Source organism: Cygnus olor, chromosome 1 (genome assembly GCF_009769625.2).
Source record: "Cygnus olor isolate bCygOlo1 chromosome 1, bCygOlo1.pri.v2, whole genome shotgun sequence".
Lineage (NCBI taxonomy): Eukaryota > Metazoa > Chordata > Aves > Anseriformes > Anatidae > Cygnus > Cygnus olor.
Genome location: NC_049169.1, coordinates 98,005,005 through 98,029,893, shown reverse-complemented (window position 1 = coordinate 98,029,893; position 24,889 = coordinate 98,005,005). Strand labels below are relative to the sequence as shown.

The window sequence follows — 24,889 nt, the reverse complement described above, 5'->3', positions numbered from 1 at the left end:
TCAGCACGTGCTTTAACAACATTAAAGCATCTGTGGTTTTGTACAACCTTGTTAGCAGTATGGGCTGATCTACAATAAAAGCTGTCTGATCAAACTTCTCAGCTTGTGTCACATCGTACAGCTAATAAATATCAAACACACAACTAGCGAGCAATCCCCAGGATATTAACTTGGATGCTGCATTGTATTTTGAGGCTAACATGGCACTGAGAACAGGGTGGAAAAGGAAAGCTGAAGAAGCAACCAGAATAGCTTAGGGAGTGACTGAAGAAAAGCACAGGGAAAGGACCAGACAACTGCATGTTTTGGATGGAAAGAAGAGAGGGGAGGGGAGAAGAGGATCATTAAGAAGCTTTATAGTGTGTGGGCCCTGAGGGAAACAGCTGCCAGGAGGGAACAATAAAATACAGACAAGAATGAGAGCACCAGCGGAAGTGAGAAAGAGATGCACTTTATTAGAAGGACGATACATGTACCACAAAGTGGATCAAGAGATTCAGCAGACAAACTGCAGCGAGAACCAGCCTTGTCTGAGAAACTATCTCAACAGAGGCTTCAGTCAAGTCTTATCAAAGGGTTTCTAGACAGATCAGACCATGACCTGCATTGCTACACACTCCAGTTCCAGTCACTGGAAAACAAGCTAACAGCCTCCAGCCCATGCTGTGTATTGCAAATACTGGTTATCTTTTTAGTTGGTAACTTCTAAAAAATTGTCATCAAGAGCACGCAGCAAAAGGGGGAATGCAATCACATTTTTTAAGCAAACACTTCCTTCTCTACTTCAGACCATAAAACTATACAGCTCCAAACTAATCCCCATAATCAGCTGCCCAGCCCCTTCCACTTTATTGGCTGCTTTGTGCAGTCAAAGCCAAATTGCCAAAGGGCAAAGGGTCAATCATTTGCGCTGCATCTGCTCCAGGCAGTGTTAGGACACAGGGTAGATATTTAGGGCTAGAACTAGTTAAATGCAGATTCAGAGCACTGAAAGCATGGACTGGGGAGGAAAAACAATCCTGGCATAAAAGCACTGCAAACATGCAGAAAAAGTTGCATGGCTAGGCTATCGAGTGACAGGAGAAAGCCATCTCTTTGCTCCTTGGGCTTTTCTGGAGAGAGGGGAGGGGATGGCAGATGCATGTGTGTTGGGAAGGGGTGGTGTTTATGAGGAGAAGCAAGGTAAATAAAGCTACCAGTTGTCTAGTAAGAGAGGGAAGGGCTGTTTCTCCACCTTGCTGAGATTGGGCCAAAAGGGAAGAGGAAGGAGAGCAGCATTTATAGGAGCATGGGGTCATTCTGTCCCTGGTAGCAAGAACTGGACAAGAGAGGTCTCATTTGAAAAGGTTCAGAAAACTTCTACTGCTTTCACTGCAACAAACAAGAACAAACACCTGCAGCTATAATTCAATGTTTTTGAAGAGGTAAGGGACTCTCAGTTCAAGCAACCCAATGTCCCTCAGAAAAGGCCACAGTTGTGAGCACGGCTTTCTCCTACCCTTGTGCATATTGTTTCTGAAAGCCACACCATCCCAAAAGTTTACCCTTCCTCTACATACCATGCAGGGATTAAAGCATTCAAGATTAAATTCCTAGAAATTCTCAGTTTCTCTGTAACATCATGCCAACTTCAGTAAAGATGCACCTGCCCAGCATCATCAGCGTAAACACTCGTTGAACATAACCCGTGATCCATATAAATTGCATTGGCTCAGATTTATAGATGAGAGTGAAGGATTGTAGAAAGCAGCAAACTTGGTGAGAAAAAGTGACTTACCCAGAGCTGGTGCCAATTTCAGCTCTAGTACTCAAAGGTTTTGTCCTAATCAGCACACTAGCAACGTATGTGTTGGCAGGGCTTGCAGAGGGTTGAGCAGATTTTTCTCCACTTCCTTTAACAAGCTATTAATCAAACATTTCAATGTGAATATCAAACCAGAGAGAATGCCTGACCCAAACAGAAAAAGGGCTTGGGCAAGTGCCTGACTCCTGCAGCTATTTAACATACAACAGGGTGGGTATTTGGCATCTACTGCAAATATATCTATGAGCCAGGATACTTAATACAAGTATACTTAAACACAAGGAGCCAGTTTCACTATTACAGGAAAACAAAGGTGACTGCAGAGCAGGAAGCTGACACTGTAAAAACTTGCAGGCTCAAGCTGGCAGGGCAGATCTCCACAAAGGGCAATGCAGGCACACTGAAGAATTGAGGCCTACTGCCTTCCTGTTACACAAGGGAGCTCTGTACTGGTCCTGATTTTGATTTGGCTCCTTGATGTAACCAGAGGCAGAATACTTGTTTTCTCTGACAGTTTCTACTTTTTGCTTGACCTTTGAGTTGGGAACATAGTGAGTTATATCTGGGGAAAAGGGAGAAGCCATCAGTCGTGCTAGGAACTGTGCAGAGGTACTATGTACTATATGGCGTACCCACCATCCAAAATGAGGTGGACAAGTCCCACCAAACCCAAGTACTACTAAAAGCATTGTGAGGATACAGATATTTACAGATCTTGGAAGAAGGAGCACTTGGTCAAGAGAGGCATCATCCTGCGCTGAACAACTTTCTTTACCAGAAGTTTTTACTTGCGCAAAGCATCTATATGCTGCTCATGCTCGTTTCTCTGCTTACATTAGGCATACACACAGGACAACTCTTTCACTACATTAGTAAAGGTGTCACTTTCCACTGTCATGGCTGGTAACCAGAGCAGCTGGAAGATCAGAATCAGGAGTCTGGGGTATGCTCATACTGCAAGATGAAGCACCTGAGAGCTACCTACGGACGCTCCTAAATAAAGTAAACAAACATTAGAGCACTCCAGCTCTGGGATTTGGTCCACAGCTCGATCTATAGCTGAACTAAAATAAAGCTGAAGTAGACTTTCAATAGTTTCTAAACTTGCAAACTTCCAAGTAAACCCATCTGCATGGCTCAGTCAGCCTTCCCTTTGATGAGTCCTCATGACATTCCTCATTGTAGCTTTGCCAAGTCACTGCATGGATTATACAAAGTGCAGAGAAATGAACAAAATTGCCCACTTATAGCTGCAGAACAGATTGCAGGATTGTCATATCTTAGCTATCTCAGTAGCAAAAACATGGAAGGGAAAATGAGATCAAAAGGAATGCTAATCTTTTTTTCTAGTGCATATTACCCTCTCCCTCCCCCAAATGGCAGTAAAACTGATCAGTTGCATCTTCATCATCATTAGAAAAAGAAAAGGCAAGAATAAATCTTCCATGAACCACTTTTTCAAAGTTTGATATAGTATTATATGCTGTTGCCAAGTTTGATCATTAAGAAGTTGAAATTTCCCCCTCCTCCCTGCAGCAAGGATTGTTCATTGAAGATGCTCCGAAGTAATAGAGCAGGATTAGAGACTTACTCACCAAGACAGAGAGAATTTGGCCACAAGTGTTTGTCTTGTGTAACCAAGAAGATGCAAAATGACAATGCTGGAAAAGGCAGAGCAGAGTCTCCCCCACAAGCACGCTGCTGGGAAATACTCTATTACTCTAGCAGAAGCCTACTTTGGTTGAACTTCAGTTAAACTTGAACCTAGTGTTTTGAAGGACTGAGTATTTTTACCTGATAGCAGCTTGGTAGCTGCTAGGCAATACTTACTCCTGTCATCACAATTTATACCAGTACTGGCTCTCATTGCCAACCAAGAAGCATCCCTACCAAAACATCCCTGACTTCACAGGACGGCACTTCAGTTCCATACCTCCCATTTGATGGCTTCCAGAGATGTTTTCCCCTTACCACCGTGAAAAATTATGGACAGCAGAAGCATCTCAAAAAAAAAAAAAAAAAAAAGCAAAGGCTAGAGCTAACAACTAAAAACCAAAACACGGCCACATGAACCACAGTCTTTTTCATGTGTAACTTGCACCCCCTTCCCCCATTCTTGGTCTCATCCTGTTTTTCTTATCTTGGCCCAGCAAACAGTACAACACAATTGCTCAGTATTTAAACAGGCTCCAGTTAGGGCAAGATACAGCCAGTTCCCATACAATGCCTAGGAAAGTAAGGCTGTGTTTAATGGCAGCTCAACTTGGCAGTTCCGAAAGAAATGTGCGTCAATGCAAATGAAATTTGCAAACCCTGCCCAAGTGTTGGTGTAAAAGTAAATAATCCCAAAGGCTGCTCACATAAGCATTCCATATTCTCACCAGGCTGTCCATAGATGACAACCAGCCACCTTTCAGGCCAGTAGTTCCCTACATATGTAGTTGAAGTGTGTTTGAGAGAGGGGAAACAACAAATTTGAATGGCTATGGGAACTGAGCACATAACTAGACACCTTTGAAAATCAGGTATTTCAATCAGTTCCATGGTGAAACAGCAGCAAAAGTGAGAACAAAAGTAAAACCCTATGCATCTCAAGTACCAGAAATAAGAGTAAAGTTCACAAGAATTGGAAATAAGAGTAAAAGACAGCCTGTCTGGTGACTTTAGATCAAAGAGTGAGCAATTCAGGTATTTTTAGATACTGGTATATGTCTCAGATTCTAATCATTAATTTCGGAAAGGGAGATGAAGAAAACATTTAAGAGTTCAAAGTCTTAATACCTTGTGCAAAGTTTCATGGGCTTCTAAGTAGTGTGACAGATGTTTTTCTTTTAATAGTAAGCAATACAAAAGCAAGGTATGCTTTTGCACTGGTCTGTGAACAGAGTCTGGCTGGATTATTGTTCATAGTTTAATTTTGAGGAAGAGTAAAATGTAACATAACAGAAGGCCCGGTGATGTTATCTACCATGTAGACCACCTGCTTTCTTTAGTGTATACACTTTAAAATACTGATACATGAAGTGCTCTGGCATCTGCTCAAGTCACTAGCTATTTAAGGAGAATCTTTAAATTCATGATGAATATGCAAAGGTATGAAAGCCCTGTTAACCAGCACTTTAAAACAGAGCACTGATCCCCATTTCCCACAGTCCTATTTATTCACATAGTATTCATTTACTGGACAGGAAATGTACTTAAGCTATTTATCACCTCACTTCCAGTTAACGAAAACAAAAGTTCAAATTCTGCCATTCCCAAGATGTTTAGGCAGAGCCCCTGAGGACGGGGGGGGGGGGGGGGGGCTATGTTTTCTTGCATTTGCATAGCCCTTTAAAGAAGGGGTGTAAATGTCAACTACTGTTTGTGAGCACTCCTCCAGTAAAAGTGTTAGTAGCAACAACAACAGATATTTTTGTTATGTTAAGCCCCCAAAGTGTTTCCTGTCTTTCAACATCAATCAGCACAACTGAAGCCAGTAGTAAACTGATTCTCACATTCCACTGGTGCCAGTTTTTGTTAGAAATGATTTGTGATAGATATAGTGGAATATATTGATTAGTACTGACAGTCCCAGTTTCCCGGGCGCTTTGTAGAGCTGCCATTCCAAACTGACCTGCTTTCCACCTTGTCAATTTTCTTCTGCAGTGTCCGTTATAAATATCTACTCTATTATGAGATAGCTTTAATCCCCTCCAGAAAACAAAACAAAAGGGTCAGGCAAGTAAAGTCAGTACAATAAAATAGGTTTGCAGTGTTCCAAAAGAATTTGTTTTTATTGAGAAATTTTTGTGTCAGGGGAAGAAAAGGCACAAAATAAGTTACAAAGACATTATATGAAATGTATGAGTCAGAGGCAGTCTCAGAGCTGTTACAAGTCACCTAAAAGTTGGCTTTCCAACATAGATTAGCCTCTACAAAAATATTACAAGAATAAGTTTATTTCAAATGATCAAAATCATTCAGACATTAACTGAGAACAAACACCAGCAATATTAAGTTTTGACTAAATTCACCTGGGTTTACCATTACCTACCTCCCTAACTTGGAAGAAATATATCACTGGAAAATATGTAATATTATAGGATTACTTTTTTTTTTTTTTAAGCAACTCATTTTATAAAATAAAACCCTGATAGTTACCTTTTGTTCCTTCAGTGAAGTACACTACACATGGGTAAGGCAGTATGCATAGGAATTACATCAAGAAAACAAAATAGGTAAGTGCAATTAATCTAAATATTTCTACATTTGTTGCTATGGTCCCTCACCTAGTGCAAAAAAATATCTTAAAAAGAGATGGACCCAACAACTGTTCACAGAATATATGGATATACCACCATAAAAGGTCTGTTGCGGAAAAGCCTTTGTTTTCAGTTGTGACTTCTCAGACCAAGTATTCTTAACACACAGATTTTTCATCAGTACAACTCTTAATTAAAAACAGCACACTAATACAGCTAAAGTACCTTGAAATTTCTCAGTCCTCATTTTAATGTCAGAAGGCTAATAACACTCAGCATTCAACTCATCCAAATTAAATATCTAAAAATACACGCACCAGCTATATACAACTTGTTTCACTGCTGCAAACAAAAATCAATTTCCTGTATTCCCACTTTCCCGTTACTCAGCTCTGAGCTGACCACGACTTTTTTTTTTTTTTACTGTTGGTTCAAACTGAACTGTGGCATAAGGAAAGTTTACGAGGCCTACAAGATAGAGACTATAGAAAGATTTGATTTCATGATGATGAAGGCTTGAGTAGAAATAAAGAAGTTTACCCCTTTGGCTGCTCCTCTGGTTAAATGGAGATCTAAGATCTGTCTTCTGAAATCACTGAGGATACAAACATGTCACCAGACACAGAACTTGGCAATAAGTGTCTGATTTTATCCTTAGGAATTTCATTTACTTGACCTAAGACAATAGTAACACAAGGGGAATACAGTACCAAGTTCTGCTCACGGAAACTGTCAGCCCTGCAAGGTCTTGATTCACAAGGAAACCCTGTACTGTAATGCATTAGACATACCTGTCAGGGTTTTGGTAGTGGAGGGGTGGCAGGGTGTCCTCTGTGGGAGGAGGTCAGGGTCTGTCCTGTGCTGGTCTGAGCCATCTCAGCAACAGGCAGCACAACAATCACACAACGGCTGAGGTTGGAAGGGACCTCTGGAGATCATCTTGTCCTACCTCCCTGCTGAAGCGTGGTCACCGAACTAATTGTCCAGAACCTCATCCCAGATGGCTTCTGAACATTGCCAAGGACTCCACAAACTCCCTGGGTAACCTGTGCCAATGTGATTGGTCATCCTCACAGTAAAAAAGTGTTTCCCTGTGCCCACAGATCCTCCTGCCTTTGGTTTGTGCCCATTGCCTCTTATGGACAGGGGCACTGACCCACTGCACCCCAACACTGTGGCCAGTCAGAGTCTGACACATCTGCAAAAGCAGATTTTAAAAAGGGCAGTAAATGCCAAGAGATAGTGTTATAGAAGGAGGAGGAGAAAAACAGAGGACCATGCCAGCACAGGAGGCGGCGAGAGGGTAGACAGCTGAGAAGGAGAAATGCCAAAGCAAAATGTAGCCTGAGCAGGGGCTGAGAGGAGACTCAGAAGGAGATACAACTCTAAACAGATTTCAGCCAGTGAAGAAACCCACACCAGAGCAGCTGGGTAAGAAACAAGGAGCAACAAAAAAACAGACAGTACAACGTGCTGATCCCAGTCTCCTGGCCCAAATGTTGTCTTGCTGAAGGGCCTGAGAGTAACAGCCAGCCAAAGGATTTGAGACCCCCCCCCCCCAATTAAAAACCCTTTAATTGGCAGTAAATTAAATTGATTAAAACTCCCCAACTCAAAACAACTTGTTGCATGCAAGAAAATCTCCTCAACTGAGGTTAGTATAAGATTAAGGGATTTCTAGCCTTTCAAAAAGCAAACAGTGCACACAAGTGAACCCATAATCTAAGGGTATAATTATTCATCTCCTTCAGAAATATAATTTAAAGGCCTTTTAAATTTAGCTTGAAGTAAAACTTTAAAACCTACAAATCTTCCCTCTGTTTAAACCATGGATTACTACAAAAATAAAAAAATGGAAGTTTCATAGTTTCCTAAAAATCAATTAAATAAGAAATTGACGAAAAAAATCAACATAAGGAGGTAGTTTAAAAAACAAAATAACCAGATACAAGAAGGAAAGGTAGTGCAATAGAGGCATTCATATGAAAAATATACTTCTGATTTCTACATGACATTCAAATTTTTAACAAGAAAAAAAAGAAAATCTTTATTACTTTGGGGAGTGAGGAGCAGCTAGTACTCAAAACCAGTCATTTAGAGGCATACTAGAAGCCACAGCAACCACGATAAATACTTTTATTACAACTCACTCAGTCATCTGCTCTACATAATAACACTTTTAATCCGTTTGCAACAGATTTTTCCTGCAAACTGCTATCAGAAATGCCTGTCTCCCAATCAAATTTCCATCATTTTAAAACATTTTATTTGAACACAGATGCTCCAGATGCTTCTATCAGGCCATCCTTAAGGAAATATAACTGCTTCAGTATTGACATCAAAGATTTTCTTAATGCCATATTTTTTGCCTGCTGAAGTAGGTATAACGTAAGCATCTCAGGTGTGGTGGTAGGCACCAACTTGTATGCAAAAGACCTCTTCCCTTACAAACCTTTTGTAAATGAGGATGAATAAATAGTTATTTAAACATAAGCTTACCGAATAATGAGAGGACCCTGACACCTCACGGTCCCACTTCATTCTGCACACACATCAGGGAACACAAATTGCTTCTTTTAAACCACTCTTGAGGGCAGCCACTTCCCGCTACATAAGCTTTTACTGTCTTGTCCATCTGCTGTCAAACAATCGGCCATGATAGGGCTGACTTGCATCAAATTTTGTAGTTGTAAGAGGGAGTTAAACTCTAGACATTATTACTTAGCAATGCTTCAAAGTGATTTTTATAAAAATATGCTACATTCTATGAAGCTCCAGACAAGTCATTATTAGTAATGCTAATTTGTAAGGCTGATTAATGAACTAAAATTCAATGTGCAGTTTTTACCAGGTTTTATCAGTCTTTGAGAATGAGTTTTTGGCATTTGCAACTCAGAAGCAAACAGGCTCTGCGGAGTTCTCTAATGGCCACATGGTGTAGATTCTGCATGTTCTACAAATCCTACACTTTTTCCCCCAGAAATAAGCTACTTAAGTGAACTGAGTAACGGAAGACAAGCAAACAAAGGTAACTCTGTCCCTAAACCTCTGGAGATGCTTGTAAATACCAGTTTTAGCAGGTTGCATGGAATAATTCCACATAAACAAAGCTAGAACTAGTTTTGGACCATTACTTTCCAGCAAAAGCTGTCTTCGGCACTTACATCATCCAATTCTATGATGTTACTTTAAACATAGTCCCCGTATCAAGTTGATTGAGGAAGTTAAAAAAAAGCCTTTTATAAAACAGGCATTTGCAATAAACTAAAGCAGAAAAATCCACTCCCTATTAGGCAAGAGCTTTCTTCAAGATGACAGAAGAAGCCAGTAGTACCAAAAGAGATGAGAAAGTTCAGTAAATTTAGACTGCCAGGATAAAAATTTTATACAGCTCTATTAGACTTAAATAACTGTAGCACCAGGATAATCTCAAGGCTACCACAAACTGCACAAGGCATTATAAATACATGGCATGAAAAAATTCTGTAGAAATTTATTCACCCTCCATTCTACACTTGGAGGTTTCCTTATGTTGGTCTTTCCTCCACATGATACATCCCATAGCAAGATACAAACAATGAGACTCAAAATACAGCTATACTCAAGTCTCCTGTTTGGTAAACAGCTACATATAGACATTTCTGACACAGGCATTGAGTGTGTCAGGCCAGACTTCTACCTTCAAATTACAGTACTGCTCATAGGCTTTTCTGACATATTTACTGCCAGGCTCACAACTTGCATGCACAGATGCTTAGATTCAGACGTGTTTCAAAGAGCATGATTAAAGAAGCTTTAAGAGTGGAGGAAAAGGCATGATTAGCACACCACCCTTCAGCTGAAACAAAATACTGACCAAATCTACATTTGGAGATTACACAGAAAACTCTTGTTCATGAGTTTTAGCTCAATGTTTCCATTAGCATGCTCTAGGAAAAGAGTTTGTTCCTCATTTTCCCTTCTTCTTCAGTACAAAAAAAAAAAATCTCTCTTGCATACTGTTTTGATATGCTTAGACGAAACGTGCTGGAAAACATACAGCTAAACTGCATTTCCCACAGTCCTGCAAGGGGTATTCCACTAACCTCAGTACAGCCATACAGCCTGGAAACTCTGTCACGGAATATGTCATGATCTGCACTGTGAGCAGATCAGCATGTGGCTACAACCCTTACTGATTGGACTGTAACTAAGGTGGCAACTAGCTACAACCTGCCCCATGTTAATTGTATCTCTTTGGAGTCACATGTAGCCCTCCTTTAACACAGACCATCTGAGTTTGCGGTGTTTAAGGATATCTCAGTTTATGAGCAACTTCCAGACCCTAAAAGGAGAGCGCTTGTTTTTAGGGGACCTAGTTTAAAAAAAAAAAAAAAAAGGAAAAAAAAAGGAAGCAGCATCAGATCACTTCCCCGTTCTATTCTTTCCAGGCTAACAAAAATAGGTAGTAAAATCCTTTTAGAAGGCTGAAGTATTACTTCACAAGAAGTTAGGTGACAGAACTGGATCAAATGTTCCTAATATTCCTGTCTTTCTAAAGTGAAGCTAGTGTATGTATTAAGTGATGCCCAGTTATCCAGTATTCTCCATTAGAGGGCTTTACAAATTTTAGTAATTTTAATCATAAGCCATTAAATACAAAAGCTGAGTCCAAAAGAAAACTGAAATGTGTCACACGTTGCCTTGATCAAAAGTAGTGTTTCATCATTAAAGCAGCCATGCTAAACAAAGTTGACATTAGATGGAAGTGATGAAACTAGTGTCCCTAACAGGACATCCTGGAACCAACGCTAGCTCTGAAAGGAGCTTCAAGTCAACACAAACAGCAAGAAGGGTATTTTAGCAGCTATCCTATACTTTCTCTTACCCTTGCCCTAAAGCATTTCTGTTGAATCCTCTATTCTTTCAACTCCCTCTGGCTAATTCTCTTCTATGCTGTCTCACGTGACTTGTCACTCCCCTTCACTCCTAGCTGTATTCAGGTATCACTTGTGAGCTCCCCAGATAACAGAATTCCAATTCTGTCTCAGGTGAGACATGCTTAAGATGCAACTAATCAGCACCTCTCTCATGTCTAGCACAATCTAAGTGAGTTGGCTGAAAAAAAAAAAAAAAAACCAAAAAAAAAACACTGCAAAACCTAAGGAATCCAAGGAAGGAATTACCATCTTGGAGGTCGGTATCCTAGTGCTTGCACATCACAAAAACCAGTTAACAGGGCAGAATACTTAATACACAAGGCTATTCTAACAAGTGTGAAACAAGATTGTCATGCTTCACTCAACTACAGCAAAAATATTGTGTTTCAGACTCTTAGCATTACTATACATCATAAGCATATATAACTAGTGCTGCATCAGTTCTCCAGTAGCTCCACAGGGCAAACTTACTGCCCAAACACAGATGAGCCTATGCAGACTGCTTAAATACAAACTTTAAATATATATAAATATAATCACCAATATATATATAACCATTTAAATAAAAAGTCACAAGCTCCCTGACCTTCCGACTTGGGCTTGTAAGTAACATAGTTGTGAAACCTGTAACAGCAAGCACTGTCTGATTAAAGAACTTCTGCTTAGCAATAATGTTCCACCTGAGTACAGAAAAATGCTGACCACATGGGCTACAAAGGACTGCGCAGCATCTCTCCCCAGTAAAAGCTACATATAGCACAAGTATCTCAATAATATAATGCCTTACACTCCCTGGGAAGAAAAAAAGTGATCCTACAGATTCCTGTATCAGGCGGCCAGTTTTATAAAATAAAGGCCTGAAAAATTAAATGCATCTAACTGATTTGGACTTGAGGACACAAAAGGAGGGCGGCAAGTGATCATAGCATAGTTGATCATACATAGCGGCAAGTGATCATACATAGTTGATCTCCAGGAGTGATTCCTTCCTATAAAACTGATGAATTGATTGGTCAGGAAGAGTAACAATAGAAAGCCCCTACAGTTGACAAAAAAGCCACCTTTTAAAATTCCAAAGGTGCAAACATGGGACAGATTTGAGGTTTAAAAAAAGTGCAATTTTTATGAAAAAATGAAGATGTTTTCTTCACTCTTGTTTTGGCAATTTTACCTCTATATTTAGAATATAAAAGTGCATGAGTAGAGAGGTAAGTTTGATTATAAATTGAAGACTGTCATAAAATGCAGCTCAAATCCTGCAATGATCTCCCCACCTGAACAGTTACGCCCTACTGTTCTAATGAAAGCTATGTTGAGGTGTCCCATGGCATGACTAGGATCTCCAGTAGCTGGTGACACTAAAACTATGGAGGGAGGAAGGCTAACAGTTCCTGTCTGCTTCTCAAGGAACTTAACTCTATCAACTATCCAAGGAGGGAAAATAAGTATCAATATCGCCCCTCACCCCCAAACAAACAAAAAAGTTGAGTCTTGACAGCAAGGTAATACTGACAGGCTTACCACCATTTGCCTTTAACTAAGCAGGTTTTATATCTTTAGAAATCAGACACCAAAATCAGTTACTTTTTCCAGCTGTCCGTAATTAAAAATGTGAATGCAAAATTAAAAGTATCTTTGAACACATTTAAACACCCCAAGAATTTCCAAGTACCTTATTTTGAGCAATTTTCTTGCACACAGAACAGCCAAATAAGGCAGAAAGAATATCCGACTGGGTTTAAGAGTGCCCTCTTGCATCTACAAGAACTATGCAACAATCTGGAAGAAAAAGTGAAGACTGTAAGCTGGAATTCTTCAAATAAAGCTCCTAACAGGCAAAAATCACAATACTGACACCTTGTGCACTGGGAGTAAAGTTCCCTGCTTTGCTCACAGACAATGCCTGGACCAAGTTCTGATCAAGTGGGAGTAGTGCATGCTTGAATCTGTAGTCTCTAGGCTGCCCGCTGCACCAAGCAGCATAGTTGGACTTTGCTCAGTACTACAGTTCCCAATGAACAAAGTTCAAGCAGCTAGCTGTAAACTTCAGATACTGTTTAGTTTCACTTCCTTTCAGAGTAAATGAATTTCCCAGTTTAACTGGCATAAATTCAGCAGACAGCTTTTCTCTGATTTTTTTTTTTTTTAATCCAGCACTCACAGAAATGGCTAGCAAGGCTGGCAACTACTTGCAGTCACTATGCAGCAGGCACTTCACTAGGAACTCCAAGTATAAAAGCTATCAAACATTTTAAGGAAACCAATCTTAATAAATAGCAAGCCACAGGTTAGAGAATGAAGATGATAATGTAATCAAGAAAGCTGAATCTTCCTAAGGCCTCACTGTTGTAGTCACAACATCTCCTTTATTCCTGTTTCAAGATTCCATACCCTTCTAACAAAGAAGCTCAGTGTAAACAGGAGAATGAAAGTTGTCTTCCTCAGCAAGGTCAAGTAATCAAGTAAATGCTGGCTTAAAGAGTTTCAAAACTTTATCAAACACAAAAATTTAAATAGATTCTAGCAGCTTTCTGGCAATAATCCTACAAAATGTAATAGCAGCCCACAGTTTCTCTTATCACTTCAGAGTTGAGTTTCTTACAGAAATAAAAACACAAATTGGTCCACATAAATGAGCTACATATTCTAACACACACCTCACATTACACAGTATGTGATAAACACCTCAGCCGTATCCCATTCATGAAATTATATCCTTTAGCAGATTTACTTCACCGAACAGGCAGAGAAGTTGCTGAGCTTCAGTATTTACGGCAAAGTGAGGACAAAGTTAAAGTAGGCAAAACTATGGAACAGCAGTTTTAAGATGTGAGGAACATGTGGCAAATTTATGCATAAGACAGCCCAAGAAAATGTTTGGTGGATTAAAAGGTGAGAGAAACCAGCAACATCCTCTATGTCTGCAGACTTTGTGGCTGTTCTTTCCAGAAGTCCCTTCTCCCAGCCTTCCATCATCACAAAGTTCACACACAGATCATGACTAACCAGCTGCACCCTGTAACTCTGTACAGGTGTTGGTGTACAGAAAGAGAAACCGTATGTTCACAGTTGCCTCTCCACAACTCAATACGTGGAACCCATTTTAACATAAAATTTCTAGAGTTTGCTCTCACTGGGGTAGCACACAGCACAGCGTGACCCCTTTCACTCCACCAAAGTAAAACAGTGGACATTTTCAAATTTATCAATTTATGCTGACTCAAAACCAACCACCTTGAAAAGAAAACGTGTATGCTGATGATCTGCCCAAACAGTGGATAATTTCCTAGGCTTCAGAAATGCATCATCCTTCTCTTGCTCTCTCACCTGGCTTCAAATGTAAACTGTGCATTCTTATTCTGTCCTACAAGAATTTGAATGGCTGTCTTGTATGAAGAGTATCAGTGGTGTAATTAATCTGAACAGTACTCAAGCTCTCCTCCTAATCAGGAAAGACAAAGGCATTTGCCCAGTTACATTCCCTGACAGATGGTCCCCATAACTCTTGTCTTAGAGCTGGACTGACTGGACAAGTAAGAAAAGGTATGAAAACAGGTCAGTGTTTCTTCTTTTCATTACTTGATCATATGCGTCTCTTCATCAGCATCATAAAACTCCTCATCTTCACTTCCACTTCCTGCAGAATTGTCCTTGTCTCCAGACTAGAAAGAAAAATGAAGTAATCGGTTAATGCAGAAGCCATCAAATCAATCTCAAAATATTAGAGCATGAAACATTATACGTATGTTGAAATGCTGGTAGATAAAAAGAAAAGACAGGGCAAACCACTATTAAAACTTTGTGAATTAAGATTTGTTTGAGCTCTTGGTTTTTCAAAATCTCTTGGAAAGAGATGGGCTTCTACTAGATGGACTTTCTTGGTTCTATCAGTACACTAGAGACAATACAGGCAGGAGAGAAAGTGTCTAGGATGGCTTTTTTCATTTAAGTCTAAGGTCCATACTCCCTGGTGAGCTACCGGAATCAGAGGCTCAGAACACAATGATTAATTGAGGATGGAGAAACTTACTACACATGAAATAGTACTTGATTAGGTATGTGCATTTTATTATGCAAGTTTAAGTCAAAAAGATCCCCTTCTAGTTCTAATCAAAGGTGTTATGGAAAAGGAAAAAAACATTACCAGTTAGCATGTGCAGAAAATAAACTCTTTGATATAGGTATATTTACTCCAGCCAGAGTCTTTTCAGCAACGTAATTTATACCATATACCCAAACTGAAGTCAACTATTATAGCTAATTGATTTTTATTTGGTCAGAAATTTAATTTTTCCATGAAACCAACGTGGACTATCCAAGGTAAAAAGAGCCCATTGCCAGTATGAATTCCATTTAGTTTAAATGAGTATTTAGGATTTTTTCCAGCATGCTTACATCCATTTTAAGACTTCTGTCTGCCTAATCATATGCAAAGAAGGGTGAGAGGGAAGGTGAAAAATAGAAAAATGGAAATCATATCCCTGACTGACAGAACCACACAAGCAAAATCTGTATCTTTAGATCTGTCTTCAGTGTAGATTTGCTACAGCAATGTGCGTTAACTGCAAAAGAATTTCAAACGGTTTGAGCACTAGGAACTGTCAGAAGATATAAAGGGAATCATGTTACGCTTTTCTCTGAATTTCTAAAATTATTTGAGGAGAGTCAGATTATCACTGGATGCTGTCCAACTTGAATATCACATTTATGTATGTTAACAGGGAGAAAACATCCATTTCAGGCAACCAGAATGCATGTTATCCTGAAAGTGGTACAAAAGGACAATGGATTCCACAGGGGAAATTCAGGGTATGCCAAATAAATTCTACAGCTTTCTTACAGCGGCTTCATAAGACCTCTCCATGGCTTTGTCAAATAGGGTTAATGTTTAACAGCTTTCCATTTTATCAGCGCTTTCTTTGTTGTAGCTTTAAAATAAATCCTTAATGTGCCACAGACATTCCAGATATAACTTTACTGAAGTTACAGTATTACTCCAGGCCTGCACCTGGCTCTTCTGTTTCTCATTTGGATTCAATCATTTTAGGTCATCTAGGGAAAAGTCTGAAGAGCACTGAAGAGCACTGTCAATTTTTTTTTTGTGGATCTTGGTCAGGTTGGGATTTTTAAAAAGCCTGCAGAAATGCAAACAGGGAAGATTTAACCTGAAAAGACTGCTTGAGGCAAGTGAACCACGTTGGGTGCACACTGATAGATAGATGTGTAACACTGGTCACCCCTAAGGGTGATACTGACCTTACTTGGTTAAAAGGGAAAAGCATGATTTTTCTCTCCTCTAAGTTAAAATAACTGCACTGCTTGCTAGAATTGCTTTTTGTTAGTAAGCCATCTGCAATGTTAAGATGTAATAATAATGTAATTACCAAAATAATAGCTGGTATAAACTTGATGTAAAGGTATATGATAGATTTGTGTTGGCAGCAAGAATATGAAGCCATAACAAGTTACCCAGTATGGTTAAAGATGTTTATAAAATGTGCATGTCAAGTATAAAATTAATGGTTACAGGTCTACCTCTTTCAAGCTTTCTTCAAGGGGGCTTTTGACACTAAACTGCTGTCCTTTCAAGAATTATTAAAGCTAAATTTGGTAAATAAGGCAACATGTTGAAGCCTGTCAAAGGAAGAAACTGTTCTGATTCTAGAAGTTAGTTTTACTCTGCCTCCTAATTTCTGTGAAAATAAATCTATGACTACCTGCAAATCTCAGACTGCTTTACTAAAAATCAAGTAACTGAAAGTAAAATTTATTATACAGTCCTGTCTCATATCAACTTAACAGGACAAGCAACATTTTGATATGAAAAGAGCTGACCTTCAAATCTTCTGACCACTTCAGTTTTTACTCATTCACTGATACTTAGAATTTTGAGACCAGGATTTAAACATGAAGATAATACCCACATGTAAACACCCACTTCCTAATTTCTAGCTACTTCTCTCTAGTCCCACATCATTCACAGAAAAACAAAGTAAAAAACCTCTATAGGACAGGAAAAATGCATCCATCTTAATTTTGTCAAACTCCCAGAGACTTCTTAAGTTTAAAGTGAAGAGACAAACACACAGTCAAGGAGACTTAACTGAAGAACATTTTAAATAAAGATTAATAAAGTATTTTAAATACTTTAATAGTTTTAATAGTTTTTAAATAGTTTAATAGTTTTATAGTTTAAAATAAAGTATTAAAATAATGTATTAATAAAGTATTTCTTTATGCTTATACCTGGGAGTTTTGCAGTTCCAGCATATTCAGCTAATCTCATTTCCCAGACTCAACAGTGAGAGAGATCTCAAATTACTCTATCTTTAACCCTTTTAAACCCTTTTAGTGTCTCTTGGGCAGACCCAACAACTGACGCTGTAGAACAGCCAGTGCAGGTCAGAACAGAAGTACAGCATGCTGCCTTTGAGAAGAGTCCATCACAAATGGATGTCTCAAAAACTTCAATGGCCAGCTTTGTATGAAGGCATGCTGCAGCAATCCATCTTAGATTACAGAAGCACAGATACCACCAAGTCCTTTATCCCAAAGGAAACAACTGTAAGCTTCTGGGCTTGAAGGGATAAACTAACCCACCTATGTTTCAGCCTGCATTCCCATGGAACATTTCAGATGTGATGGTAAAATTACTAAACCACCTCCTGTATCTCCTTGGGATCTATCCTCCACAGGCCAAGAATCACTGTCCTAGTGTACTTAGAGTGGCATATTCAAGCTGACAGCTGAAATAAACATGACAGATAAATACCAGGAAAAAAAAAAAGAATATACCTGTGAGCCATCTAGGGCTTGCAATGACATGGCTTCATCCCCCAGCCTCCAGTACGAGCACACCTGCAGGTCTGAAATTGTTTCTAGCAAAGGGCTGTTTAAGGTCTCCGGCAACAATAAACTTAGGAGCCCAGACAAAAGACCAGTTGCTCCAAATACAATGTAAGGCAGAGACCACTGTACAGATTTCTGTAAACAAGAGCAGAGAGAGAGGGAGTTAAGTAGAGGTTGGTTCCCTGTAGCTCATACTGCATATTTAAACAGTCAACCTTTACAACCATTTCATGTGGCAGCAGTGATGAAATTAAAGTTTTCAGGAATATAATGAATTCATAACTTCGAAACCATGAGTTCATATTCAACTCAACTAAGTTGAACATGAGCCATCATTGTGCCCTTGCTGCAAAGAAGGCTAGTGGTATCCTGGATTGAGGGAGATGTTCCTTTCCCTCTAACTCAGCACTGGTGAGGCCACACCTGGACTCCTGTGTCCAGTTCTGAGCTCTCCAGCATAAGAGATAAGGATATACTAGAAAGAGCCCAGCAGAGGGCCACAAATGTGATTAATGTACTGAAGCATTTCACATGAGGAATAGGTGAGAAGGCAGGGTCTGTTTAGCCTAGAGAAGGCTCAGAGGGGACCTTACTGATGTAGATAAATATCTGCAGGGAGGATGCAAAGAGAATGGAGCCAGGCTCTTTCCAGTGGTGCCCAGTGATGGGGCAAGCATCAATGGGCACAAACAGAAACCCAGGAGGTTCCATCTGAGCATAGGAAAACACTCGTACTATGAGGGTGACTGAGCACCAGCACAGGTTGCTCAGAGAGGTTGTAAAGTCTCCAGCCTTGGAGATAATCCAAAGCTGTTCAGACACAGCCCTGGCAAGTGGCTCTAGGTGATCCTGTTTGAGCTGGGGATTTAAAGAATCATAGAAGCCTCTATGTGTGTTTGCAGCCCAGAAAGCCAATCGTAACCTGGGCTGCATCAAAAAAAGTGTGTCCAGCAGGTCAAGGGAGGTGATTTTCCTCCTCTACTCAGTTCTTGTGAGACCCCACCTGGAGTACTACGTTCAGCTCTGGGGCCTCCAGCACAAGAAGGACATGGACCTATTAGAGCAAGTCCAGAGGAGGGCCATCAAGGGCAATCAAAGGGCTGGAGCACCTCTCCTATGAAGGCAGGCTGAGGGAGTTGGGGTTGTTCAGCCTGGAGAAGAGAAGGCTCTGGGGAGACTTTATAGTGACTTTCCAGTATCTAAAGGGGGCCTACAGGAAAGCTGGGGAGGGACACTTTGCAGGGAGTGTTGGATGAAGCTTTGAGCAACCTACTTGAGTGGAAAGTGTCCCTGCCCATGGCGGGTGTGGGGGGGTGTCATAATTACCTGATCTTTACTGCCCCTTCCAACCCAAACTGTTCTATGATTCTACAGAGAAAATTAACTCTATCCCAGACAAAACCATCGATACTATCAGAGCCACACAGATTTTGAGATGGACTTTAAAAGGAATGCCTACTGAATCCATATGCAATTCTTATCCATAAAGCATACTCTTTAAACAAAGGCAACACCACTTTGTAGTAGGGAGATGTATCACACAAACAAAGACGAGCTGGTTAGAAGAGATCTCTGGACAACATCTAGCCTAACCACCAATTCAAAGCAGGGCTACAGCCAGCACTACGCCAGGCTACACAAAGCTATGGTTGACCAAGTATTGAAAAACTCCAAAGATGGAGATTCCACCCCTTGAGCAGGCTGTTCTAGGGCTACATTAAGCCTCTCAGGAAAAAAAGGTTTTCCAAGTTTCTTGTCTGTAACCCTCAAATCACAGCTTGTGTCCATTGATCCTTGCTGAACAATTTTACACTAGTGGAAGTTTGTCTCAGACCAAATAAGCACAACTCTCTCAAGCTTTCATCTGAAGACATGCACTCTAAGCCCCAACCATCTTAGCTGCCCTCCACTGGACTCTCCCCATAATTTTTTTTCCATATCCTTCTAGAACTGGGAGGGAACCTGAACTTCATCTGTGGGCCATGGACTGATGTAGCTCAGTGTGAAGTTTGCCTCTTTACAATGAGGCTCCCATTTAATTTGTCATCCCATTGTAGTTCCTGGGTCTCTTCCAGAAAAGCTGCTACTCATCCAGTTGGTTCCTAGCCTGCATAAAACCATGTGATTAGTCCACACCAAAAACAGAATTTTCCACTTCTTGTCGGCATTCATGGGGATTCTGTATTTATGCTCCTTGCTACTTTTAGCTTCAACTGAGCTTTGGCCTTCCTGTCATCACCCCTGACAGCTTAAGCAATGTTTGCACTCCACCTTTGATGCCTGACCCTCTTTTCATGTTTTGTTACAACCACAACTACACTTAGTACAGCTGTGTGCAAAGCTACAAGTCATTCACAATACTGTGCCAAAATGTATACATTCACTTTTAGAAGAACACTGAAGGCTCATTAAAAAAAATCCAGGAGTATAACTGTTTTAAAACACTCATCCCCAGACAAAAGCTATTGAGAAATGCATTAAAATAGTTGAAGAAACTCTAAATAAAAACTTAATTCATTCCTCAAATCAACATTACTTTGTTTTTTAAACACACCTATTTTGATTTTCATTGGACCCCTTCAGAACATGATGATCCAAGATTTGTCTTCTTCAGTGACAAACTTCCACTAGATAAAACATAATGGATCCCCTGACTGCTACATTAAAGCAGTATATTAGCTCTGCTTGGGAAACTTGCACTTGCCTTGTCTTTGCCTTTTGTAGCCCTGGAGATGCTGCACTCTCACCTACCCCATATGTCATTCTACAGAACAAAAGGTCCGATGTACTCATTTACCCTTTTGCCAGCCCTCTGCCTGACATAGTAAGATGGCAGATGGCACAGAGGAAAGTTATTTCATGTGAAGTCTGTCACATTAAAGGAATTCGCACTTGACCTTACCAAGCAGTGTGTCAAAGAAACTTGCATTCTTTTACCTGCATATATACATGTCTATAAACAGAGGAAAGCATGTATCATCCTCATGTTTGGTTCTTGAGCATTTCTCTTTGCCTGGACAGGCCACTGTGAAGTTTGTGCCCAGAAGCCTTAGAGGTATCTCAGGTCTCCAAAACAGCATCTTCCTTCATTTAAAGATAAACCATTTTGCTGATGATTATAATTCACAGATATTCAATGAAGTGAAGGTAAAATTATTTTCTTTTCAGAAATATGAGTTTGAGAAGGGCATTGAGTCTTTATGCTTTATCGTCTTGATGCAGTTATTCTTTTAACCACCTTTTTTTTTTATTGTTGGCTTATTGTTTAAAATAGGAATCATCAATTTGGTATTTTCAAATGACAATATTGCTAAAGTCCACTGTAAATCCCAAAATTCTTACAGGGCTAAAACATCTTCTGAACTAAATACTGGGATTTTCTAATTACAGATTACATTAGTCTACCATGATACTGCCAAGACATTCAATTTACATATCTTAGTATATATAATTTACCCCAAATATTCCCACTTCTGCAAGCTTCTGATGCATCAGAGCCACAGAACAAAAATATTTAGAACAGTGAGAAGTTCAGACAAACCAATGAAGGGACAAAAGGAGCAATGATTCCACCAACACGGGAAAACATGGAGCAGGCACCCATTCCAACATTCCTAAGAAAAAAGCAAAAATCATTAATCAATGACATTTGTATAGGATGAGCTAGGACTTAAGAAGGGTAAGAAGTTGCAAGTGCAAGAAAGGACTTAATCAGCCAGAAGCCTCAGTCATGACCCTGACCTCAATAACTGGCAACAAAAAGTGAAATGTAACTGAAAACATCTGAAGACAGGAATTAAAACATTGAAACATATGATTGGAGAGAAGCACAAATACCCTGCAAATTCAGAATTCTAACATATGTCCACATATAAAGAGACAAAGCGTGATTTCAGTCAACACATCTCATCTCTGCCTGAAACTTTGGCTGAATTCCTCTATCCAAATCAGCTGACCTGCCCACTCACAAAAAAAAAACCACCACAGGATTAGTTTCAACCCATATAATAGGTGCTTTTGTCTACTTGGTCACCACAAGCACAGGGCACTTCTTCCTCTGAATCATCAAGCTACGTTTATAAAGCTTATTGACAGGTCATCTGCAGCATTGTTGGTTAACCAAGCATGAACATTTAAGAGACGTCTTGTTTATAAAGCACTGAGAAACCTACAGATATCACTCATTAAAAAGAATGATAAACAATTGTATTGTTATCCTCACAAGTGGAGAGAGGGCTGTGAGCATACCAAGCATCTAAGAGGGTTATTTTACTGTTACAGAGAATATGGTTATGCTGAAGAGAACACTACAGATTTGAGGGAGACAGAGGTGAGGAGAGGATAAGGGAAGAAGTTTAGTATACAAGACTCTACAGATAAACATTGTATGTTAAATGAACATCTCAAAATAAAAGGGACACTTGATAGAAAAAAAGCAAGGCAAGTAAAAGGTGATCCCAATATAAGAACCAGAAAAATGAAGGCCTCAAAATTAACTTGCATTACCTGATCACTGTGGGATAAAGTTCTGATGTGTAGATATAGACGATGTTAAATGCAGCACTGATCGTCAGTTTTCCCAACAAAGAAAGAGAGCGACTGTTCACCACTGCAAACACTCCAGTATCTGAAAGAGAAAACGTGATCTTCGTAATGCTTTGGGACACTGAATTACATCTCAGTAATCACTTCAATCATACAAAAGTATGAAGCAAAACAGAATCTATTGAAGAATCTGCTATGGCAGGCAAGCATTTTTCTATTAAAGACCAGTATTTGTTGGAGGTGATTTGTACCTTCAGGAGAACTCTCAAAACTCAAGAGAATCCAAGGAGCCTTCTTTTAGGCAGCAGTGGCAGAAGTCATCCAACAAAATTTATATTCTGTGTCTACGGATTTATTTTCTTTATCTGTGCAATTGAATTTGTACAAAGAGGAAAAACTCTCCATAAAACACACCATGAAAAAGCAACTAAAAAGCACATTTTAAATGAATTGCAGACTTGTTACTAGCCCAACATTATTTCCATTTTATCAAATAAAAGCCAACAGGAAAAAAAATGGATTAAATGACAGAACAGTCCCAGAGACTACGGTATTGAACTATTGCTCAAGACCAGAAAAAAAAGAGGTTTTTGTTGTTTCCTTGTCCTCACTGTTATAATCAGAGACATCTCTGCAGAGTTAAAATCCTGCACGAAGACTGTATTAGAATGTCAAATTTTAGAAATGCAAGATAAAAATCCTATAAACATAACAAAAGCTGAAACAAAACAAAAAAGAAACAATGAAAATCCCACACATTTTCTGGTCTACCATTAATAATCTACTATATCAGCTCCGTTGGCAAGTTGAAGAAAAGAATGACAGACACTAAAAAAAAAAAACTTGGCCACTTAACGTAACTAGAACCCTATTCAGTCATAGTTATATATCGCACTATGATAACATGCTTTCTAACATGATTACTTCAGAAGAAAAAAAACAAGAGGCAGGAAGATGCCATACAGAACCATACCAAATGTCCCATCCAGCTCAGAGTTTTGTCAGAGTGGCTAATGATTATGAGCTTACACCTGGTACATCAGAAGACATTAAATGGCTAACAAGGAAGACTATAGAATAAGCTGTTACTGCCTTGAACAAATAGTGCTTAGTAAGGAGAGTGGTGCTTGCTTCTGGCAAGCTAAGAAGCTGCTAAGCTTCTTAGACGTTTTGTTCCTGTCTGACTTTGGCAGTTCAGCACACAGGTGGTTTCTTGAAGTCCAGCAGTTCTATCCTCTTAAAAATCTTTCTTTACACAAGTTCTAAAGGGAGCTTGGATTGAAATGCAGAAACTACTCGATGATTGGCACCAGCCTAACAAGGGTATCTCTAATGTCTGGGCTCTAGCGTCTGGAATATTTCTGGGAACTTGAGTTGCACAATTATCTGAAAATGTTTTACCTATTATATTCACTGCCATCTACAGCTAGTTATTTATGTGGACAACAAGAGCATGCGTGATTAATCTTTTTAAATCATGCTAGTTTCAAATACTAGAAGCATTTTCAGTCATTGTGACTGTTACACATGCACAAATATTACAAGCTGACATGAATTTATGTACCTCACTTTCAAAGAAAAGCTGTTCACTGTACTACTGTGTTTCTATCATTTTGAAAAACATGAAAACCAAGAAATGAACATTAGTGCCTTTAGAAAAAATACATTGAATTTAAGACCTCTTGCTTCAGAAGATTTTCAGAATGTTCTCTGAACTACATGTTATGTAGCCACATTATTAAAACCACAATCACACCCTTCTGAAACATTACAGAGCAGTGAGGAAAAGACGTAAACTCATCCTCCCTTAATTCACTTCTTAGAATCTTTTCACATTGGTCTTTCACTTGGAGTCACACAAGTTGCATGGGTACTGTTTATACTGACAGATTCATAGCTAACGAAGATATTCCAAGAAACATCATTCAGAAACACTGGACAGCATTGACTGATGTGATTAAAAGTGTAAGTCAGAATCCAAAAACAAGTTAAAATCCACACCTTTTCAACAAGCATTTCTTAAGATCTTAGGAAGGCTGCTGCTTATTCTATGAGTTAGCTTCTCTGGCTTTAAAATTGCAGACTCGCATGTGGTATAAGCCTAACACTCTGACAACAAACAAATTCTTAGGCTGTGGGATGAGGAGTTTTGCAACTTCTTACAAAGTACTCCAAAAACAAAAGGAAACATTTACCTTTCTTTTTAGGAAGAAACATGACAATAAGACAAGCCAGTCCTCCCAGGAACAGAAATGCACTCAATGTTCGCTTTCGACCAAACCTGATGTCCAAAAAGGGATAACCAGTGAGTCCTCTAAATTCATGTTCTCTCTTCATTTGCAGCCAGAAATGCTGAATGCCATCTCCCACAAACACTTCCTCTCTCACTGTTTTTAAACAAATTGCTGCTGCTCTCATCAAAATGAGCACTGAGAAAGTTTCATGCAGTGGCTGACAATCTAGGATTTTGATTTCATTCCCACTGCGTGTACGTATGTAAAGCTGCTCAAGAGACATGAAGAAAAGAG

The 24,889-nt window shown here is 39.5% G+C and overlaps 1 protein-coding gene across 2 annotated transcripts in view; it reads right to left on the bottom strand.

Annotated features, from left to right (window-relative positions):
• Positions 1–5,561: 5,561 nt before the first annotated feature.
• SLC22A15 (solute carrier family 22 member 15) overlaps positions 5,562–24,889 on the bottom strand; it is a 41,445-nt gene continuing 22,117 nt past the window's right edge. The window contains exons 8-12 of one of the 2 annotated variants that reach the window (XM_040571566.1): positions 24,557–24,642; positions 22,323–22,443; positions 21,358–21,430; positions 17,763–17,951; positions 5,562–14,629 (exon numbers count right to left, since the gene is read on the bottom strand). In XM_040571566.1, the coding sequence (XP_040427500.1) occupies positions 14,543–14,629; positions 17,763–17,951; positions 21,358–21,430; positions 22,323–22,443; positions 24,557–24,642 (556 nt within the window). In that variant the 3' untranslated portion in view covers positions 5,562–14,542. The remainder of the gene's footprint in view (positions 14,630–17,762; positions 17,952–21,357; positions 21,431–22,322; positions 22,444–24,556; positions 24,643–24,889) is intronic. The other variant, XM_040571569.1, reaches the window with a different exon arrangement.